The 25553-nt window shown below is 35.2% G+C and overlaps 1 protein-coding gene across 2 annotated transcripts in view; it reads right to left on the bottom strand.

The window, feature by feature from the left end:
- The window catches only part of ptgfrnb (prostaglandin F2 receptor inhibitor b), a 68683-nt gene that overhangs the window by 21178 nt on the left and 21952 nt on the right, over window positions 1–25553 (bottom strand). For both annotated transcript variants that reach the window (XR_015476067.1, XM_087236611.1), the window contains exons 4-7: window positions 24480–24851; window positions 9588–10010; window positions 6670–7077; window positions 1118–1225 (exon numbers count right to left, since the gene is read on the bottom strand). Coding sequence is in view for 1 of the 2 variants with exons in the window: in XM_087236611.1 (XP_087092737.1) it covers window positions 1118–1225; window positions 6670–7077; window positions 9588–10010; window positions 24480–24851 (1311 nt within the window). In the remaining variant the exon portion in view is untranslated. The remainder of the gene's footprint in view (window positions 1–1117; window positions 1226–6669; window positions 7078–9587; window positions 10011–24479; window positions 24852–25553) is intronic.

Here is a 25553-nt window from a genome sequence, read left to right as displayed (position 1 = left end):
GATTTCTGGAACCGCTCTTTCCCGCACTCGAACCCGGTTGTCGCCGCCGCTGCCGGCTCCTCCTCCTCCGGGCCTCCGCTCCTCCGACGTAACACTACGAGCTAAGCCACAGGTGTCAAACTCAGATCCAAAAGCAGCTCTGCACAGTTTAGTTCCAACCCTAATTAAACACACCTGATCAAACTAATTGAGTCCTTCAGGCTTGTTTAAAACCTACAGGTAAGTGTGTTGGAGCAGGGTTGGAACTAAACTGTGCAGGGCTTCGGCCCTCCAGGAATTGAGTGTGACACCCCTGAGCTAAGCGGACAAACTGGTTGCGGCGGTAGAGCACTCCACACGGAGGTGAGCCGTCACAGCCGGCGAGTGCGAAGAAGTAGAGCGGCGTCACACCGCGCCGCAGCGTTTGCGCGGAAAAAACTAAATGCGGCCATACGTACCTCCGGCTACATAAATCGCGGTGGCTACGTTTTCGGAATGAGCCTGGGTTGGAAAAATCACCTGCATGTAATCATTTCCATAATTGTTGACCCCTTACACCTAAACATACCCTTAAACCTACACCAACTTGAATTTTCAACATCAAAAGTCGACAGAGCCGAGATCAACATCCCATAATGCAATTCACAAACAACCCGAAAACACTTGTGAATGACAGAATACGGAAACTGTTAAATAACAGATGTTCTGTACAGTCTGTGTGCTCTATTTCAGTGGTTCTCAAACTGTGGTAGTGGTACACGGGCTTCCTTCTAGTGGTACATGGAGGAATCAATTATATCACCTGCACATGCTACATATATTTCAAAATTTATCAAAAATGATTTATATATGAATGTGATGTTAGTTTTTTACATATGAGCACAGTGCAGTGTTAATGTTCTGACAATTTATAATGTTTAAAGTGGCTGACAATAATTAATATTCTTAAAAATAGGAATTAATCTGCCACGTTTTTGATCTGTGCAGAGCTGTAGCTGTTTTTTTTTTTGGCCTACTACGCTACTGTACTTCAGTACTGCTCATTATGGTGGTACTTGGAGAAACAGTTTTTTCTGAGGTGGTACTTGATGAAAAAGGTTTAAGAACCACTGCTCTATGTGATTTGTTGTACACTCACCTGCGGATGGAGACGTGCCGCTAACACTGACGTCACACTCCATCTTCACCGTTTCCCAGGGGAAAACACTGCTCACGTCCGAGCTGATGGACACATCAAACGTGGGACCTTGAAAGAAAGCATAAAACGGGACAAAAATAGTCTCATAAGACACATATGGAACATGCTACATGTGTACTCTGCCTTTCAAAGCCATGCGGAGAGTATTTGATGTTTTAAAGATGTTCCATGAAGCTCAGTTTATTTGATCAGTGATACAGTAACAACCCCAATATATTATTATCATTACAATATATAAGAATTCTATGTGAACATACTGTAAAGTGTCTTATGCTCCTGTGATGAAAAGCTGAATTTTGACATCACTGCTGTAGTCTTCAGTCACATGATTCTTCAAAAATCATTCTGTTATGTTGATTTGATGCTCAAATATATATTCTTTATTATTACACTCTAAAAAATGTTTTGTTGTCTAAACCCAACATTGGGTCAAATATGGACAAACCCAACAGTAGTATTAAAATGTACTTTAAATTTAACAAAAAACACTATAATGCAAAAATTTAGTAAGCTTATGAATGTAATTTAAATGTACAGTAATAAAAAAAATAAGAACTCGAGAATGGGTCAAATATGGACAAACCCAAGAGTAGGGTTAAAAAATGTCATTTAAATTTGATAAAAAAGCATATAACCAAAAATTGGGTCTAGTATGGACGAACTCAACAGTAGAGTTAAAATGTAATATACATTTAACAAAAAACTATATAACACAAAAACGGTTCTAATATACACAAACACAAGAGTGGGGTTTATATGTCTTAAAAAAAATAATATGAAAAATATGAAATATGAAATATGAAAAAAATCCAACAATAGGATTAAAATGTAATCTAAATTTAATAAACGTTTACTCAACAATGGGTTAAATATAGACAAACCCAATCGTAGAAACAAATGTCATTTAAATGTATTAAAAAGTATACAACCCAAAAATGGGTCAAATATGGAAAAACCCAACAGTAGGGTAAAAATGTCAAAAAAATTTAATTTAATAAAAAAACAAAAACCCAACAATGGGTAAAGTATGGACAAATACAGCAGTATGGTAAAAATGTCATTTAAATTTAATTTTAAAAGTACATTACCCAACAATGGATATTATATGGACAAACCAAACAGTAGGGTAAAAATGTCATTTAAATAAAAAAAAAAAAAAAAAAAAAAAAAAAAAAAAAAAACTATAACAAGCAAAAATGGGTCTAAACCCTGGACAAACCAAGTAGGGTTAAAAATGTCATTTAAATTTAATAATAAAAAATTAACTTAACAATGGGTCAAATATGGACAAACCCAACAGTAGGGTTAACATGTAATTTAAATATAATAAAAATAAAAAATACCTAACAATGGGTCAAATATGAACTAAACCAAAGTTGGGTTATTTTTTTTAAAAGATTCAATTTAAATGACATTTTTAACCCAAATGCAGGGTGTGCTGACAGACATACAGCATTTATTAGTGTGCATTAATATTCACATTTCCAGGACTCTTTGATGAAGAGAAAGTTGAAAAGAACTGCGTTTGTTAAAAATAGAAACCTGTGCATTTTAAGTGCCTTTAATATAACTGGTCATAATTTATTGTGATAATTTATTGTTATCATTTAATGTGTCAAAATATTAGTCAAATATTTAATAAATATGAAAGATATTTTGATTTTCTAAAGAACAAACCACTGTTGTGCTTAATTAACCTAACTAACCTAATTGACCTAGCTAAATTGCACTTTAAGCTAATTATTATACCTTGGAAAATAACTAAAATATTATGTACTGTCATCATGGTAAAGACAAAAGAAATCACAATTCTAATAATTAATAATTTTGTGGTTGATTCTACAGGCTTTAAACATGCTCCATCCAATTATATTTTATAAGAGGAACTAAAATAGAAAATTTATAGTACATTCCAAACAGAAGATGAGACATAATGAATCACAGAATATGAAGCTTAAATATGATTTGGTATATTTTGTAGATATTATTCATCATTTTCACACATCTGCAGTAGTCACAGCCCCCTGAGATTAAGGAATATATAGTTTGCTCTTTCGTTCTTCATTATCACTCTGTGTTTCCTATAGGTCAGAATCTCACGCTCAGTTTGTCGATTCATAAGTGTTACTTTCCTCCTGCTGTGAAAACTGGAAACTAGCCATAAACTATAATCGCAGAACCAACGTTTACATGCACTGATGCTTTTACCAGCCCTTATTTCAGCTTTACTAAAGAGTTGAATGGAAAAAACTAAAATAAAATGACAAATAAGACATTTTAAAAACTAAACAATGACTAAAACTTTCAACTTTCACATGTACTGTACTGTAAGTGAAAACAAATATAAAAATGCAATGCTAAAATCACCTGTTCATTGATTTAATATTATCATTATTATTTTTAAAAACAGATAACAATCAGATTTAAGCATAATAATAACATACAAAACTAACAAATATAATGACAAATACTAAAATTTAGCTGATAATAATTTTAATATTTACTAATCACAATTTGTACCTAATAATATTATATAACAAAAAGAGCTTTAAATCTAAAGTGTCACCACAGTAATGATTAATAATAATAATTAAAGTAATAATATGATAATAATTATATAATAATATATATTTTTCAATTGTATTGCGGTTACATTTTTTATTTACTTTTGCTTTTTTCAAAACCAAAGTCCTACAAGACAAAGAAAAAAGCAGAAAATAGAAATAAATAAAATTCTGCGTGCTAAAATAATTCTGATATACATGTTATCATCACTTATTTACAAGTTTAAAATAAACCTAAATAACAAATAATAAAAAACCTAATAAATAAAACAATAAAAAAGAAATAGACAACAATAAAAATGGTAAAGGGGATTAAAATGGAAACTGCAACAGTAAATTAAATATAAAGCATCTTAGTAATATTTAACAGCAAGAAGCAAAAAACAACAATGATGATTATAAGTACTATTATTATTAGTAGTGTTCTTTTAGCAGTAGAAGTAGCAGAAATAGTAGTAGTAGTAATCATTTTAGTAGTAGTATTAACAGTTATAGTAGTAGTAACAGTAGTAGTAGTCGTCGTCATAGTAGTAGTCGTAGTCATAGCAGTAGTAGTAGTAGTAATAGTAGTGATAGTAGTAGTAACAGTAGTAGTAGTAGTTGTAGTAATAGTAGTAATCTTATCAGTAGAAGTGGTAATAGTTATATCAGCAGTAGACTTAACAGCAGTGATAGTAGTAATAGCAGTAATAATCGTAGTAGTAGTAGTAGTAATCTTATTAGTAGTAGTAATAGTTATAGTAGCAGTAGTAGTAATAGTAGTAGTAGAAATAGTAGTAGTAGTCGTATTAGTAATCATATTAGTAGAAGTAGTAATAGTTATAGTAGTAGTAGTATTAATAGTAGTGATAGTAGTAGTAGTAGTAGAAACAGTAGTAGTCGTAGCAGTAGTAGTAATAGTAGTGACAGTAGTAGTAACAGTAGTAATCATAGTAGTAGTAATAGTTATAGTAATAGTAGTAATAGTAGTGCAGGGCTCGAAATTGCGACCATTTTGGTCGCATATGCGCCCGAAAATTAATCTATGCGACCGCATAATATATTTGGGAGCATTAGTGCAACTGCAGATAATGGTTGCAGTGCGACCTGTTTTGATTTTTTGTAAAAACGTGCTGAATCGCTCTTCCCTGCCGCTATATTGGTTCATATTAGCTGTCATTCACTCAAGGTTTTCCGCTGTCAGATGACAGGGAAGGAGCTTTTATGACCACAGGAAATGCAAACGACTGAAGAGTAAAACCTTAAAGCACACAGGTTTGCAAACCCCACCTAAAGTTGAGGCGCAGATGAAAGCGATCATGACACGTCACGTGGTGAATAATGATCCGCCAGCTGAGATCAATCGAGTACGCGCTTCTTGGAGAAGGTGCCCGAATCTCCATGCGTTGCATTCACTGCGTGTTTAGCGCAAATGTCCGCTAAAAGTCAAATCTATTAATGTACATATCATCGCCGAAGAAGCTCGCCTTTACTAAGTTTACACTGAAACTGTGGCTCATGACAAAGAGCGGTATTGCGCCGATGGTTAGCGCAAGAGTCCTGCTCTGCCTGCGCATAAATTGGGTCGGCTGACTCGCCAGCTTTCCACTAACACAGAAACATGAAAATCAGCTCAGACTGAACCTTTAAATTGACACAAACTGAAACCAAAACTTTTAAAGAGTGATAGTGAGACTTACTTTCTTTTGTCTATTCTTTTTGAGGTGTATTTTATTTTTATATTTATTTACTGATGACTGCTTTGCAGCTTTCAACATTAAATTGAATGATTTATTATAATCTTTTGTTTGTTTTGTAGCAGAAATATTATTTATTAAATTGACATGCATATAAAAACAGCAGTACAAAATAAATATTTCTTACTGCAATTCTTAATTTTTGTTTGATGCAAACAATTATTTTTCATAAATTAACAGATTTTTATAGCAGATAACCTAAATTCATGCACATTCAAGGCAGTATCATAATGAGAAATGGAATTCATTGTTACTATTATTGTAATTTTTTATCATCATTAATATTCTATGGCCTAATTATTAGACATTCATTTTGGAATTATTGCACACAAATATCAATGTCTTTGCAGCATTAGTTAGATAGTTGTTTCTAGTTTTTGTCAGTCCTATTAAATGTTGTTTTAAAATACAATAAATCCCTTAAAAAACAATTTGCAGCGGTGCTCAATCATTTTTGGTGGATGCTCCATTTTTTCTGGTGCTCCTAAAATTTTTTTGGTGCTCCTAAATATTTGAAGTTGGGAGCACCGGTGCTACCAAGTAAAAAAGTTAATTTCGAGCCCTGTAGTGGTAGTAGTAGTAGTAGTCATAGTAGTCATGTTACTCATATAGTAGTAATAAAGGTTGTAGTAATCAAATACATAGTCATATTAGTAGTAATTGTAGTAGTAGTAGTCATAGAAGTAGTAGTAATTGAAGTAATTGTAGTTGTAGTCAAATTATTAGTAGAAGTAGTAGTACTAAAAGTAGTCATAGTAGTAGTAATTGTAGTAGTAGTAGTCGTAAACTACTCATCATCCAGCCCTACCTTTTAATGCCCCTGTTTATAGTAGTAGTAATAAAGTAGTACTCATAGTAGTAGTAACTGTAGTTGTAGTCTAAGATGTTTTAGTAGTACCAGTATTAGCATGAACATATAATAATTTAAATGTATTCAATTTGAGCTTTGAAGCAAAAAAAAGACCCTTCCCAGTTTACCAACAGTGTAAAAAGTATACAATGGGTTCCACACAATACATTCATGTTGTCCCAACACAAATTGAGTAAGTTAACTTAACACTTTTAAAAAATGTATGTGGATTGAACATAAAAAAATTAAGCTGTCTCTAAGAAATATCAGAAAATTGTGTTGTTTCAGCTCATTTTAAAGAAGTAGAACGAGCAAAAATATATATATATTTTTTGAGTGTACCTTTGTGTGTGAAGGCGATCTGGACTTTATTGGAAAGTCCTTTGGCCACTTCCACCCATTCGTCCCCGATCTGCCTGGTCCAGGCCTTCATCTCGCAGTAGTAAAAGCCGCGGTCACTCAGCCGAACTGCCGGGATGCGAAACTCAAACTCCGTCTTCTTTGTCTTCAGCAGCATCAGGCTGTGGCTCCGGGCCGGCTCGCCAACATCCTCCAGCTTCAAGAGCAGGTCAGGGTCCAGCGAGGCCCGTCTGCGGCCGGATGCTCCCACGGACTCCTCGGACAGCACAGAGATGGAGAACGCGGATCCAGACGGAAGGTTCTGGACACTGGCCTGGCAGCTCATCTCAAATGTGGAGCCCACGGCTGTGGCTTCACGGAGACGACGAGCCACCACACCCAGAACAGGACCTGAGAGGTAAACATGCAGAAAACTGATCTCAGAACTGTCAATGATTCGTTAGGCCTTGATCACACCAAACAAACTTTGAAATATGAGTCACATCTGAACAGTATGCAGGAATATACTTATGATGCAACACATTGCATTTTATTTTTACAATAGAGCTCAATGTCTTCCCTTTCGAAGAAAGTTATCACTCCTGCATTACGTAAGACAATCTATTGGCAAGCCTTGGAATATAAAGAACTGCCCCAATATAGCAGCAGCAATATTAGATAATGGCAAAATTATGCCAAATGTTCTTTGAGGTCATTATATCTGCAATTGCAGCTGTAAAACATTGTGAAGTGACAGTACTGAGCGTAACCGTACAGCATGTCAGAATGAACAGCAGCCTGTGGAGAAGAGCATCAGCCCAGCACATCACAATAAAACACAAACAGCATCATTTATCCTTCCTCACCAATCAGAGAATTCGCCATTACAGAAACACAGAGAGAGAGAGAGTTATGCAGATGTGCTTCTGTTCAGGTAATTATACAAATGATGCGGGAAATCAATGAGCTGAGATGTCATAAGTCACACCAGAATAGAAGCGTGAACATTTGGCATATTCACAGGTGTCTGAGGAAGAGTAGACATTGCTGGATATCCTTCATACATACAGCAGTAAAAAACAGTTTGTTGGTCTTCTTAGTAAAACTTGCTGATCTTAACTGCTTATTCATGCTACCTGACTATGCTATGCTATAATTTATAAAGCATATTTTGAAGTATAATCTTTATGAGGATTATTATTTTTTGATAATAAAAATAATAGTAATGTTATTAATAGTATGTTTTAAAGAATATTATTTATAATATCTAATAACTACATTATAATATGTTTTCTAACTAAAAGTGCCATTGCATAATAGTATTAAATAATAATAATAATAATAATAATAATAATATAAAATAATAATAATAACTCATTCATTCATTCATTTTTGGCTTAGTCCCTTTATCAATCCGGGGTCGCCACAGCGGAATGAGCCGCCAACTTATCCAGCACATTTTTGCACAGCAGATTCCCTTCTAGCCACAACCCAACACTGGGAAACATCCATTTACACTCATTCACACACACACTCATACACTATGGACAATTTAGCCTACCCAATTCACCTGTACCGCATGTCTTTGGACTGTGGGGGAAACCGGAGCACTCGGAGGAAACCCCCACGAACGCAGGGAGAACATGCAAACTCCACACAGAAACGCCAACTGACCCAGCTGAGGCTCGACCCACCAGTGACCTTCTTGCTGCGAGGCGACAGCACTACCTACTGCGCCACAGCTATTAATCTTATTATTATTATGTTCATCAAAATTAAACACTCTTAAACCCAATTTTTTAAAATAATAACATTAATAGTAGTAATCATCATCATCATCATCATCATCAATTTAATTCCATTTAATAAAGAGCAGTATTAAACAAAGAGTAAATGTTCTTAATTTATTTTATTTTATTATTTTTTATGATATACTATTATTTTTATTTATTTATTTATTTTTATTAGTATTATTAATAATAATAATAATAATAAGCCAAATACTTATTTTTTCTTAAACCCAAATTTTCTAAATGATAATAAAAGTAGTAGTAGTAATCAACAGGAGCATTTAATAATGTATTATATTTCATTCAGAACTGTTTTAAACCAAAAGGTGTATTATAATAAGATATACTATTACTATTATTATTATTATTATTAGTAGTAGTAGTAGTAGTCGTAGTAGTAGTAATAATAATAATAATAAAAAAATTTAAATTCTGAAACCGAAATTTTCTAAATAATTTTTATAAAAGTAGTAGTAGTTATCGACATCATGATAATTTTTAAAAGATATATTTAATAAATAATAATTTTAAACCATAAACTGTATAATGAGATATATTACTATTATTACTATTATTATTAAAGGTTTACACACACTTACAGGACAAAATACCATACCATAAAAACAGCATAACATAAAATTGACGACACAATAAAATTATAATAAACTAAAATAAATTTGGGGTGATGCGGTGGCGCAGTAGGTAATGCTGTCACCTCACAGCAAGAAGGTTGCTGGTTCGAGCCTCTGCTGGGTCAGTTGGCACTTCTGTTGGGAGTTTGCATGTTCTCCTTGCGTTCGCGTGGGTTTTCTCTGGGTGCTCCGGTTTCCCCCACAGTCCAAAGACAAGCGGTACAGGTGAATTGGCTGTGACCGTAAAATTGACCGTAGTGAATGATTGTGTATGATTGTTTCCCAGTAAACGGTTGCAGCTGGAAGGGCATCCGTTGCGTAAAACATATGCTGGATAAGTTGGCGGTTCATTCTGCTGTGGCAACCCCAGATTAATAAAGGGACTAAGCCGAAAAGAAAATGAATGAATGAATAAAATAAATATGACAGAAAGGGTTAAAAGTTTTTAAGTTAAACTTAAAAAAAGCTTAAATAACAGTTGAAAAGCATGCACACTTACGTTTGTTAGCAAAGCTGACTTTAACTGCCGGTGTCAGATGCTCTGCCACCTTTTTCCAGTGTCCATGTGGAGATGGGATCCACGCGCTCACTACACACATATATTCCCCAGCATCTGCATCCGTTGTGTGCAGGAGGCGGAGCTTAAACATGAAAGGCTCCGCCCGGGTGGCTGTGATAAGCCCCGCCTCCACACGGCTCTTAAACGCCCTACCTGGAACAAGAGTCCCGTTTTCATCCAAAGAAGCGACGGTTTGAGTCGAACCTGGAGTACCATTAGGCTGAAGATCCCTGTAGAGCCACGACACTCCCAGTCTGCCGCTGCGCAGATTCGACACGTTCATAACTTTACATTCCAACTCAGTTGGGTCGCCGGAAAACTTTGCAGTCACAGAGGAGCTCAGAACAGCAGTGTACTCCGGATCTGAGAGAGAGAGAGAAAAAGAGAGAGAGAAAAATGCAGTGTGCAGTAATGATTGCTATGGTGTTCTGAATGGTTGCAGGGGGTCGGAATTGTTGTTCAGGTGTTCAGAGGGGTTGCTAGGGGGGTCATAGTGGGTGGTTGGGGGTCTGAATATTCTAAGTGGTTTCATAGTGGTTGCTTGGGTGTACAGATTTCAGATTACTAGCTAGGGTGCTTTAAATGGTTGTTAGGGTGCAATGGTTGTTGTGGTGTTCAGAATGGTTGCTAGGGTGTTCATAGTAGAGGTTGCAAAAGAGTCTTAGAGATTGATAGGCGTCTGACTAGTTGCAAAGGGTGTTCAGAGTGGTTGCTAGGGTGTTCAGAGTAGTTGCTAGGGGGTTATATAGGTTGCTAGGGAATGCAGAATGGTTGTGTGGGGATTATAGTAAATGATAGAGGTCTGATTGGTTGCAAAGGGTGTTCAGAGTGGTTGCTGGGGTGTTCAGAACGCTTGCTAGGGGTGATTGACAAGCTGTCTTATTGGTTTCTAAGGTCAAAGTAGTTGCTGAGGCATTTTGAATAGGTGACAGGTGATATATATGGTTGCTAGGGTGTTCAGAATGGTTGCTAGGGTATTTTGGCTTTCAGGGGGTCACTATAGGACTTCCCGATTGGTCAAAAGTAATCGTTAAAATACAGTTTTGCAGCAATAACTTCAAGTCTTGCTATTGCAAACATGAAAACTACTAAAATAAAAATAATAAAATAAAAATACATTATGGAAACTAAACTATTACTTAAGGCTGATTACTAAACTAAAGTCCAAACAAACAATAAAAACAGGAAGCTAGAAACCCAAACATTCGATGCAAAACTCCTAATCTGTATTATTAATCGAATGGTGAGGAATGACTTTATAAAATTGTTTACTATAGCAAAAAGACAGTGTAAATGAATGGCAATAGACCTCCAAACACCCTCACGTGCGCAAACACACACTCTCTGAAGTGTTGCGATGTCCATCCCGTCTCCAGGCTCTCAGTGTCAAGTGTTTTTGGGCTCTGTGCCCGATGGAGGACTCCCTGCTCTGTTTCCTATACAGCTGGGACCTTCACGCTTCACCAAACAGTACTAGACACACACAAAGACTTACAGCGGCCCAAAGAAAACCCTGTTCTCTCCCACACACACACACAAACACACACACACAACCTCGACATGCACAAACACCTCAGAAAAACCCACCAGCAAATGAACACCATCCAGACTCAATCATGCTGGTGGGTTTTAAGCTTTTTGGACGTCATGGAGACTGAATCACCCAGACCATCTGTACTATCAGGCTCTCATCCGCATCACTTCCTGTTTTATAAGCTCCACCCACTTAGAGTCTAATAATAATAGCACACAGAGAATGTTCATCTGCATCAAGGGATATTTTTTGGCTCTGAATATTTGAAGCAAATATGGCTTTAATCCATCAGTTTGACATTAAAGGGGAGCTATTATTCCAAAATCACTTTTATAAGGGCTTTAAATACTGTTGTGTGTGTGAATATATCCAGCTTCTAATGGAAAAAATGTATTAACTTGATTGTTTTTCAATTAGACTTGATAAAAACTGCAGAAACACTTTGATTGGCATTCTCCCTTTGTATGTGTCATCAGAGGGGGAAAGCCCCGCCCACTAGTGACTATCTCTCCCCCATTAGCATAGGACGTCAATCTTGTTTTTGAATGTGCCACTATGCTGACACATAGGCATCTGTAGCTCCGCCCTCTTTTGAAAAGAGCACAATCTCATTTGAATTTAAAGCGGCAATCAGCAAAATGCCACAATTAGGATCAAGACTTGTGTGGTATTTTTATTTGTGTGGTATTTTGAGCTGAAACTTCACACGCACACTCTTTGGAGACATCAGAGATGCATTTTACAACTTGTAAAACTGGACATAATAGGCCTTCTTGAAGTAAATGGCTACTTAAATCTGTGCAGGTTGTCAAAGTTGTGGCGTTACAGAAATAAATAAAAACATATTGCTTAAAATAACTGCATTTGAGATTAGAAATCAGCTCATATTGAACTATTTAATGGGCTTAGATAGCAGATTTTTGTTTTTCAAGAATCTGAGGACAATTTAAGACATTACCGAGATCTGTTTTCAGAAACATAACTATATATAACTATATATATATATATATATATATATATATATATATATATATATATATATATATATATATATATATATATATATATATACACACAGTATATAAAGTCTGAACTATTAGCCCCCCATTAAATTTTTTTTCTTTTTTAGATATTTCCCAAATGATGTTTAACAGAGCAAGGAATTTTTCACAGTATTTCCCATAATATTTTTTCTTCAGGAGAAAGTCTTATTTGTTTTATTTTGGGTAGAACAAAACCAGTTTTTAATTTTTTAAAACCCATTTTAAGGTTAATTTTATTAGCCCCTTTAAGCTATATATTTTTTCGATTGTCTACAAAACAAACCATCATTACACAATAACTTGTCTAAATACCCTAACTTTACCCTACAGTAATTAACCTAGTTAAGCCTTTAAATGTCACTTTAAGTGTCTTGAAGAATATCTAGTCATATAATATTTACTGTCATCATGGCAAACATAAAATAAATCAGTTATTAGAAATGTGTTATTAAAACTATTATGATTAGAAATGTGTTGAAAAAATAATTTAGATTTTTAAAATATTTTATTTTTATATAACCCAGATTAATAAAGGGACTAAGCTGAAAAGAAAATTAATGAATTTTTATTTCTTAAACCTGTTGTTTTTTATGTTTCTTTTATTCTTGTTTGTGTAATGTGAATTACCATTGTGTATGAAATGTGCTATAAATAAACTTGTCTTATCTTTTTCTGAAAACAATCAAATAATTACGCAGGAATTACTATGTAAAAAATTTGCAAAAATCTATATGCTTTTTTGTAAAACCAAAACAGATTAAAACTTTTTAAAGCTTTTTTTTTTTTGCCTAATTAACTAAATAAATATATATATTTGCAAAATAAAAACTTTAAAAATGACTAAAAATAAAAAATAAGTATAAAATAACAGTATACAGTGGGGAAAATAAACATTGAACACGTCACCATTTTTCTCAGAAAACATATTTTTAAATGTGCTGTTAACTTGAATTTTTTTCCAGATGTTGGTACCAACCAAAGAAACCCATATATGCAAAGAAGTCTAAACTAATTAGTTTACAAATGAAGTTTTGTGTTATAAAATGAATAATGCAGGGAAAAAGTGGTAAACACATAAAGAAAGGGAGGTGTAGTTCGACAGGGAAAGCCCAGACAGCAGCTGAAATTTCTCAGTAGTTCTTCAGCAATGATCCAAAACACAGCCAAGGAGACTCTCAGATGCTTTCAGAGAAAGGAAATCAAGATGTAGAATGGCCCAGCCAATCACCTGACTTGAATCCAATAGAAAATACAAAATGAAGCTCAAATTTGATAGATCAGACTCACAGAACTATCAAGATTTTGACACTGTTGATGTCTGTGAGAAGCTCACACCTGAGCAATGCATGTGACTTCATTCCCCATATGAGAGGCGCCTTTAAGCTACCAGCACAAAAAAACCTTTAATATAAAGTATTAAACACACTTCAGTAGTACAGAGATTTCTCCTCGTGTCATTTCATTGTTATTATTACACACAATTTGTTCAGATTTTCTTGTTTTGTTTTATTTTTATGCTTGTGTTGTTTGGGTTTTTAGCAAAATCTGCTTCAATTCCATGTCAACAGCGAAATATTATTCCCAGGAAAAAACAAGACGTGTTCAAAATTTATTACCCCCGCTGTACATAAACTAAAATCATGTAAATAAAACAGAAAAATAACACTAGTTCAAACAGATTTTAGATATCTTCAATGCTTTAGCAGCAGCAGCTCTATCTGCCACTGTCAGCTAATTACTTTCTAAAAGTTTTCAGAAGTACTTTATTATTCTGAGCACAGTTTGCTGATGTGACGGACTGACGGTTCAGCAAGCAGGAGAGAGCTCTAGTTAAACACAGATAAATAAAGACAAGGCCAGAGAAGCTCCACAATGTGTTTCTTTAACCGGACAAACAGAGCACAGGAGATGAATGTCTCTGTAGAGCCGGTCACTATGGAGGAAAACGGAGTGTCCTGGGAATGAAACCAAGCCCTCAGGAGTGGCTGTCAATCTGCTTTAACAAGAGCCTCTTCAGCACAGACATTCACTCAACACTAGCAGACTTTAGCTCACGTTCTCTGGCCTGTAAACATCTAGCGCTGCAGGTACGTTTGGTGAGCAAAGTCGGCTCATTCTGACTACGTACCTCTATATACATTTCTGAAGAGCGCTAAATACATCCCAGGAGCTATATTTTTTGCAGTTTTTGTTTTCGCGAATGCATCAGAGGCTGCTGTGTGCGCTTTTTCAGATCTCAAATTTCTCTCGCGAGTGCCGTTCGTGCTTGCTGTTCTCATGTAAATGCACCAGAGGCCGCTGTTAACTGATTGACTGACTCAACATGTGCTCATTCTGAAAAAGCAGGCCTATATACACTCCTGGAGATCGCAAATTGTGTAGCCAGAAGTATGTACATCTTTAAAACAAACTCTACAGGGCGATATGACGCCACTCCTTTTCATGCTTACTAGCTGACCGCTTACCTCTGTGTGGACAGCTTTTCCACTGTTACCAGTTTGGCCAGTGGCTTGGCATGTAGATCAGTGGACTTGAGATGAAGAGAGGACTTGACAAAGATGAGGGGGTTTGAGACAGTTCCAGAAAGCAGGTAAGACAAAAACAGTAGCCAAAAAATTAAATAAGCAAGTAAATAACAAGGTGAGAATGTGGTAAAATCTGAAAACGTGGTAAAATCAGGCGAGGGCTTTTCTTTTTCTGGCTTGCTTTTGTAAATTGTTCATAGGGTTTAGGGAAGTGGGTGGCCGGGTCGATCTGTAAAATTGGTTGGGTTTAGGGAAAGAGGAGGGTGGGTCAGTCGATTGGCCGGTCGCACAGTCAATCATTCAGTCAGTCAGACAGACGGTCGACAGCGGTCTCTGGTGTGTTTACGCGAGAAGCGGGCACAAACAGCACTCACGAGAGAAATTTGAAATGCCGAAAAGCGTCACGATAACCAGCGATCTTACTCCATTGATCACTGGTCCCCACTCACAACAACCATGGACTACACTTCCGCCTTTGATGGACTACATATTCATACATGCACTCCGCCAGGACACACATGCTTACTCATCTAGACTGATACATTCGCAACATCTGAGGATTGTTCAGAGACTGATTGACCACAACAACAGGGTTAGTGTCTGGTGAAGAACGGTTCCAGAAAGCAGGTAAGACAAAAGCCAAAAAATTAAATAAACAAGTAAATAATATGGTGAAAATGTGGTAAAATCTGAAAACAGGGTAAAAATCAGGCGAGGGCTTTTCTTTTTCTGGATTGCTTTTGAAAACACAGGTTTTGTATATATGGAAGGGTGAGTGGGTCAGTCGGTTGGTCAGTCAGTCGACATCGGCCTCTAGTGGATTTACACAAGAACAGCAGGTGAGAATGGCACTCGCAAGAGAAATTTGAGATTTGAAAAAGCACATACAGCGGTGTCTGCTGGATTTGTGAAAACAAAAACTGCAAAAAAACATATCTCCTGGGGCGTCTTTGGCGCTCTCCAGAAATGTATACAGGGGTACGTAATCAGAATAAGCCTGGGTTGTAAAAGTAATTTCTAAATTTTACGTCAAACAACCCCACCTATTTGCACAGAGTTTATATACTAAATGAACAAACTGCACAGAATTAACATGGCTCTTGGCTGCTGCGCTCACCAGGTCTTAAAATCATTAACGCTAATGAGTTGGAGCGGCACGAATCATCCATCAGTGCATGACAAGAAAAAATGAGAAGAGAAACCCGGACGGAGACTTCAGCTGTTTCCACAACAATTCACTACGAGTTCCTTTAGAAGAGCCCTGAACATATGGCATGGGTTTGAGGCGGTACAGTGTGTCAGCGTGGTGTTCGTGCACTTCACTGCTTTACTTCAGCACACACACACACACACACTGCATTAACTTCAACACTATACAGCATTTACTGCACTGATCACAAAACCACCATAACACACGCTTCAACTACAACATCACTGCACTTTGATCTTACAACACAAACACCTGTATTTAATCTGCCTGTCTATCTATCTATCTATCTATCTATCTATCTATCTATCTATCTATCTATCTATCTATCTATCTATCTATCTATCTATCTATCTATATCTATCTATCTATCTATCTATCTATCTATCTATCTATCTATCTATCTATCTATCTATCTATCTATCTATCTATCTATCTATCTATCTATCTGTCTGTCTGTCTGTCTATCTGTCTGTATCTATCTATCTATCTATCTATCTATCTATCTATCTATCTATCTATCTATCTATCTATCTATCTATCTATCTATCTATCTATCTATCTATCTATCTATCTATCTATCTATCTATCTATCTATCTATCTATCTATCTATCTATCTGTCTGTCTGTCTGTCTATCTGTCTGTGTCTATCTATCTATCTATCTATCTATCTATCTATCTATCTATCTATCTATCTATCTATCTATCTATCTATCTATCTATCTATCTATCTATCTATCTATCTATCTATCTGTCTGTCTGTCTGTCTGTCTATCTGTCTGTGTCTATCTATCTATCTATCTATCTATCTATCTATCTATCTATCTATCTATCTATCTATCTATCTATCTATCTATCTATCTATCTATCTATCTATTTATCTATCTATCTATCTATCTGTCTGTCTGTCTGTCTATCTGTCTGTGTCTATCTATCTATCTATCTATCTATCTATCTATCTATCTATCTATCTATCTATCTATCTATCTATCTATCTATCTATCTATCTATCTATCTATCTATCTATCTATCTATCTATCTATCTATCTATCTATCTATCTGTCTGTCTGTCTGTCTATCTGTCTGTGTCTATCTATCTATCTATCTATCTATCTATCTATCTATCTATCTATCTATCTATCTATCTATCTATCTATCTATCTATCTATCTATCTATCTATCTGTCTGTCTGTCTGTCTGTCTGTCTGTCTGTCTGTCTGTCTGTCTGTCTGTCTGTCTGTCTGTCCGTCCGTCCGTCCGTCCGTCCGTCCGTCCGTCCGTCCATCCATCCATCCATCTACCCATTCTTCTATTTATCTATCTATCTATCTATCTATCTATCTATCTATCTATCTATCTATCTATCTATCTATCTATCTATCTATCTATCTATCTATCTATCTATCTATCTATCTATCTATCTATCTATCTATCTATAAATCTATCTATCTATCTATCTGTCTGTCTGTCTGTCTGTCTGTCTGTCTGTCCGTCCGTCCATCCATCTACCCATTCTTCTATCTATCTATCTATCTATCTATCTATCTATCTATCTATCTATCTATCTATCTATCTATCTATCTATCTATCTATCTATCTATCTATCTATCTATCTATCTATCTATCTATCTATCTATCTATCTATCTATCTATAGATAGAGATTCTTCTATCTCTATCTATCTATCTATCTATCTATCTATCTATCTATCTATCTATCTATCTATCTATCTATCTATCTATCTATCTATCTATCTATCTATCTATCTATCTATCTATAGATAGAGATTCTTCTATCTCTATCTATCTATCTATCTATCTATCTATCTATCTATCTATCTATCTATCTATCTATCTATCTATCTATCTATCTATCTATCTATCTATCTATCTATCTATCTATCTATCTATCTATCTATCTATCTATCTGTCTGTCTGTCTGTCTGTCTGTCTGTCTGTCTGTCTGTCTGTCTATCTGTCTGTCATGTGACACAGAAGACTGGAGTAACAATGCTGAATTTGAAGCTTTATAATACAGAAATAATTAACATTAAACAGATATATCAGAGTATTAGTGTTTCATCTTGAACAGTACTGTGTATATGAGGCAGCCTTTGAGTGAAAAGATCAGGATTGAGCTAACTTGTCAAAAGTGAAGGAAGTGAGAAAACAAAGCAGAGAAACACAATACTTCTGAGCGTCCCACACAAAAACACACGCTCAGGTTCAGACACCAGCAGCTCCACACATCAGAAACAACAGACAAAACAGAAAAAAAGTCTTTTCTGCAGAAATGAGAGTGAGAGTCTGGAAATATAATGCGTCTTATAGGAGTGACGTGAGCAGGGTGGTGTTCAGATACTGGAAAACCAGTAATAACAGTTCATTAACTGAGATTAACAAGTGGGTGTGGGTCAGCACAGATTAAATGTCTTTACATTTACAGTAAAACCAATGAATTTAGGCTCTACAAGTCATTATTTTTTTGTCAGGAGCAATGTTGAGTCAGTTACTTCAAAGAAGAAATTAATAATTACTAATTAAATATTGTATTTTAATTACTTTTCTAATTAATATGTCTGTAAAATAATTCATTTATTAAGAGATGACTACAAATAATACTTAAAATTCCTATAATTTTCAACATATATACAATAAAAATGTAAATATTTTACTTGTTAAAGGCTTTTAGGTTTATTTTTGTTTAAATATTAACATTAATCAACAATTTGTTTTACAAATATAGACATATATATTATATAACCACTCATTAAGTCATGAAAAATTGTATAATAATGGTAAATTCTAATAAATATAAATAAATTATAATTAGTTCATTCATTCATTTTCTTGTCGGCTTAGTCCCTTTATTAATCCGGGGTCGTCACAGCGGAATGAACCGCCAACTTATCCAGCAAGTTTTTATGCAGCGGATGCCCTTCCAGTTGCAACCCATGTCTGGGAAACATCCACACACACATTCAAACACACTCATACACTACGGACAATTTAGCCTACCCAATTCACCTGTACCGCATGTCTTTGGACTGTGGGGGAAAGTGGAGCACCCAGAGGAAACCCACGCGAAGGCAGGGAGAACATGCAAACTCCACACAGAAACGCCAACTGAGCTGAGGTTCGAACCAGCGACCTTCTTGCTGTGAGGCGACAGCACTACCTACTGCGCCACTGCCTAGCCTAGTTATGATTTTATATTTATCTTATATAAATAATATGAACTATAGGTATTACATAATACAATTTATTAATTATAAAGTAATCAATTATAATCATTAGTTATTGTATTTACCTACAAGCATGAACAATATTGTACATCATTTTTAATCACAGTTCAACGTTTACTATTGCATTATTAAAATTCAAAGTTAAGCTTATTAACATTAATTATTGCACTGTGATAATTAAAAATAAACAACTGTATTAATGTCATTAACTAACATTAGCAAGTATGTGCAAATACAGTAATAACTGCATTGTCAGTAAATAAGATAACAAACTTTTTACAAACATTACAAACTAAAATGTCACTGAAAACTTTTAAGTGTTTTAGTTTTTTTGTCAATTTCAGAGCTTGACAGTTCTCAAAAACGTCCTGTGTGTTTCCATGAAATGAGTGTGTGTGCAGCAGCAGAGTTTTCCTTTTATGGTGAACTACTTCATCTCTTTGACTGTAGTTGAGAATAAACAGGTTGAAGCTCTTCTCTGTTAATCAATCTGACAACGAGATCCAAACGATTAGCGCTGACTTTAACATGAGCAACTGGCTTTAAGCCTGTAAATCAGACAGCAGTGCTTCATCAGGACGACCACCCACAATCCTCTGCTGCATTAGTGACTCAAACACACACAAACATCAACATACTGTACACACACATGTGCATAAACACACATGCATGCACACACGCATACCCATGAACAAACACAGATGCACAAATATGTATGCACACACACACACACACACACACAGAAATGTACACAATCACCCACACACAAACATATGAGTACAAGAACATGCATGTACACACACATTTACAAATTGCTGACACACACACACACACACACACACACTAACATGCACACGCACATACATGCACACATACTAACATACAAACATGCAAGCACACACACATACATGCACACATACTAACATACACGTGCGTACACATGCAAAAACATGCAAATACACACATGCACACACTCACACACACAAACACACACGTACAAACATGCCTGTAAACACATTCAGGAACATGTAAACACACACAATCATGCAAATACATACATATGCACACACATTCAAACACACACATACACACACTAATATACACATACATAAAGAAATACTAACATGCACATGCACACACATGCACTTACACACATATGCACACACCCTCAAAAAAACACACAGACATACAGTCACGAACATGTACACACATGCACAATCATGCACATACACACATATGCACACACCCTCAAAAAAAAACACACACGCACATTCAAACACACACATACACACACTAACATACACATGAATGCACACATACTAACATGCACAAGCATGCACTTACACACATTTGCACACACTTACTCGCACACACACCATTAACACATGCACACATTCACAAACATGTACACACATGCACATACATATATGCACACACGCTCAAAAAAATACACATGCACATTTAAACACACATACAGACACTAAGATACACACACATGCACACAGTCACTGACACACACACACATACACACTGTAAACACATGCACACAAACACATGGACAATCATGCACACACACACACACAAACACACACACACACACACACACACATTCAAACACACACATACACACACTTACATACAGACACACAAAAACATGTACAACTGCCTATTTTTGCTGTAAATCTGGTAATGTTTTTAGATTTTACTGATATATATCTATACGAATAGTTCTGTTTAGCATGTTCATACACATAACATATGTATTTATAAATAATAATATTAGACTGAATGCAAAAATACTGCCATACGATCAAAAAAGCTGAAAATAACATCTATTTTATCTATATAATCCAGCAAATCCTCTTCTAATAATCATCTCTAGGCTTTGAAAGACGTCTTTCAATGCACTCATAAACAAGGCATATCATGCTTTTAATGTCATTTAAATACCAAATAATCAAACTAATATTTTATGGATGACGGCAGAAGCTCTGGGTGAAGCAGAAAACACTGTAAAGCACTTCACATGGCATTTTCTTAAAATGTCACAAAATATGAGACACTGCTGGCTGTTGTTTATATCATGATATTATAAATTACACTCCAGAAAAAAGAAGATATATTAGACTGGTACAGCATAGGAGAAATTACTTCAAAGAAGGGGTATCACTTTACTTATAAGGTTGTAGTAGATAATATTACAGTTTTTCTCGATTGCTTGGATGCAGTTGTCAACTGAAACTCCACATTTTCAAAACAGTTAACACACAGCCCTAAACAGCGGCACTCATGGTCAAAATGACACATTTTGCTTGCAAAAGGCACATATCGTGTCAAAACATTTAACATATGCAACAAAAGCTAGTTTTACCTTCAAACAACACAACTTGCAAACAAGTATATGAGCTCTTTCAATTAATCATTACACAATGGACGACAAAATACAAAATACAGAACTCAAAATGCACCACCATTGCTTGCCATTGTAGCTTATAGCCAATGGCATTTGTTGTCTCTATTTGGGCTGTCAAATTCGCCTTTTTGCAAAGAATTGGATCAAGAATAAGATGTGCTTTGATTGAATATATATTGAATTCATGACATTTTTCAAACTGTGGCTGAAAACTGAAATACTGTATATAAAAAAACAGACAAAAGTAATAAAATACTGTAAATATTAGAGAAAACACATGTGAACTAATATACAGTCAAAATTATTGGGAGTATAGGATATAGCCATATTGACCTCCTCCATCAATGCTGGCACAGAACAACACAGAGCTTCCATCGTTTTTATAAGGTTTGCAGAATGATGGCTAATTGAAGATTTGTGTGAAGGAATGTCAAACCGGTGCTTCAGTGATTTCATACTGATGTTGGTAGCTTTTAATAGTTAGGAATAGATGGATTCTGTTTGGTTACCATAGCTAAAACAATGGAGTTTGGACTGCTTGAATGACATCTGTGTTAACTGTTTGGAAAAATGGTGGGGAAAATGTGTCAACCCAATGAGAAAGGGTTTACGCATTTGCAGGACCGGTGCTCTGCTCTGCTGGCATAGTGATAATGAAAATGAAGAGGAACCTAGTTTCTTTAACCAGGTCAAAGCAAACTAGAAAAACTGTAATGTATTTACTAACATTTTGAACAAACCATTTATTACAGTGTTTATTTATATTTGTTAATGTTAGTTAATGAAAATAAAGTTCATTGTTAGTTGATGTTCATCTCACAGTGCATTAACTAATGTTAACTATCAATTTGGATGTAAACAATACATTGGTAAATATTAAACTAGGCAGCACGGTGGCTCAGTGGTTAGCTCGATCGCCTCACAGCAAGAAGATTGCTGGTTCGAGTCTTGGCTAGGTCAGTAGGCATTTCTCTGTGGAGTTTGCATGTTCTCCCCATGTTGGCATGGGTTTTCTCCGGGTGCTCCGGTTTCCCCCACAGTCCAAACACATGAGCTAGGGGAATTGTTGAACTAAATTGGCTGTAGTGTATGAGTGTGTGTCTGAATGAGTGTGTATGGGTGACTCCCAGTGGTTGGTTGCGGCTGGAAGGGCATCTGCTGCATAAAACATATGCTGGAATAGTTGGCGGTTCATTCCACTGTGGTGACACCTGATAAATGAGGGACTGAGCCGGATGAATGAATGAATGAATTAATGAATGAACGTTGAACTATCATTAATAAATGCTGTACACGTATTGTTCATTATTATTTCATGTTAGTAAATACATCAACTAATGCAACCCTATTAAAAGCTGTGACCCAATAAAAATAGTAAATAAATAAATAATTAAGTAAAAAAATGGTAATAAATCAGTAGTAAATGTAGGCTCAGTGGTTGCCTCAAAGCAATAAGGTTGCTAGTTCTAATCCCGGCTGGGTCAGTTGTCATTTCTGTGTGGAGTTTGCATGTTCTCCCCATGTTCGCATGGGTTTCTTCCGGATGCTCTGGTTTCTCCCACAGTCCAAACACATGCGCTATAGGTGAAGTGGATGAACTAAATTGGCTGTAGTGTGTGAGTGAATGACTGTGTATGGGTGTTTCCCAATGCTGGGTTCAGCTGGCATCCGCTGTGTAAAACATATGCTGGAATAGTTGGCGGTTCATTCCACTGGGGCGACCCCTGATAAATAAGGGACTAAGCCAAAGGAAAATGAATGAATGAACATTGAGCTGTGATTAATAAATGCTGTACAATCATTAATATTTCATGTTAGTAAATACATTAACTAATGCAACCTTATTGTAAAGTGTGACTCAATAAAAATAGTGAATTAATAAATAATTACGTAAAAAAATGGTAATAAATCAGTAGTAAATGTAGGCAACACAGTGGCTCAGTGGTTAGCACTGTTGCCTCACAGCAATAAGGTTGCTAGTTTTAATCCCGGCCGGGTCAGTTGGCATTTCTGTGTGGAGTTTGCATGTTCTCCCCATGTTGGCATGGGTTTCTTCCGGATGCTCTGGTTTCTCCCACAGTCCAAACACATGCGCTATAGGTGAAGTGGATGAACTAAATTGGCTGTAAAGTGTGACTCAATAAAAATACTGAATTAATAAATAATTAAGTAAATGTGTATTATAAATTAGTAGCAAATCTTTAAGTTAACTTTTAATTACCATGTCTGAAAATACATTCAGTCACTCAAGATATTTAAGACTTTTATTCAAGATGTTTGTACCTGAAACAATACTACCTGTATATAAAATCCCTACTAAAATGCTTGTTATATTATTAATAATAAAAGCTTTAGTTAACAAACTGAATTACTCATCAAAAAAACAAACATCAAATGCACCGAAACAAGAAACATTTAAAAGCAACAACACCATATTTCATGCATACCAAACACTGCATTGCCACTCACTAATTTCTGACTTAATTTATTGCGTCTTAAAGGGATAGTTCACCCAAAAATTAAAACTTCCTGTTAATTTACTCCACTGGACATCCAAGATGTAGGAGACTTGTTTTTTTTCTTCAGTAGAACATTAAAGAAGATTCTGAGCTCAATATGTGGTTCTTGGAGATTCCTTTAATGGCAGTGAATGGTGACAGGTTTTTAGTTAATTAACAGGACATTCACTTTTTTGGGTGAACTATCCCTTTAAGCATGTGCAACCGCCTGCATGTACTTTATCCCCTACTTATTCAATTATTCCCTACTTGCATAACATCAATCTCTTACTTGCCATTTTCAGTTGATTCAGTAAATCAATGAATCACTCATTGTAACTCATCAGACTGATATATAAAGTACTTACTGTGCTTAATAACATGGACTCGTACAGGGTCAGAAATCTTCTCTGCAGCCTTATACCATCGTCCGGCGTCACGCTGAATCCACACATTCACTTTGCACGTATACAATCCGCCATCAGACGTCTCCACATCCTGAATCTTCAACTGATAATCCCACTTTCCCAAACGCTTTACATCCACTGCTCTGCTGCTGCTGCTGTCGGTCTGAACGCCGTCTCGACTCAGATGTCCCAGAACATGCGTGTCGTTCTGCAGCCACGTCACGTCCAGATCCACCGCAGATGCACCGGACACCATCACCGAACACAAGAGCACCAGCGAATCTCCAGTGGATAATGTGGAGTCGTTCTGAACATGAACCGAGAGCGAGTTCACTGGGGAATTTATGAGAAAGAGAAGCAGTACAGGTTTTAGAGATATTTAAAATGAATGACATAATGATAATAAGACCAATTTTAATCAATATATATTTTTATTTTATTTTGTATGCCAAATATTTTATGCTACAACTTAATATTATTATTACTATTATTATTATATTATTATTATTATTATTATTATTATTATTATTATTATGCAATATATTTTATATTAAATTTGTTAGGCCAAATATTTATGCCTTAACCTAATAATAATAATAATAATAATAATAACAATAATAATAATAATAATAATAACATTTAAATAATAATAGTTTGTTAATTTGTAATGTTTAGTCATATTTTTGTACATTACTGCTCAACTTTAATATAGTGCTATTAATGATGAGATTTCAAACTTATTTTATTTAAGTTTTTGGAATTTGCAACTTTAAATGTCTAAAACAGTTTAATTAAAATAAAAACATAAATGAACATATTATTTAAAAAATATTTAAAAATATAAAATATTTATCTAATAATAATGACTATATAAACATTAAAATAATAATAAATTGACAACAACATTGCTAAAATAATTATTTACAATTAAATGCAAATGGAATAAAATATGAAGAGAAGATTCTAAAAATAGAATTGAAAAATATAATAATACAATTAATAATAATAATAATTATATATATATATATATATATA

This window comes from Danio rerio, chromosome 1 (assembly GCF_052040795.2).
Source record: "Danio rerio strain M-AB ecotype USA chromosome 1, GRCz13ab, whole genome shotgun sequence".
Taxonomy (NCBI): Eukaryota; Metazoa; Chordata; class Actinopteri; order Cypriniformes; family Danionidae; genus Danio; species Danio rerio.
This window is presented reverse-complemented; position numbering and strand designations above follow the sequence as displayed.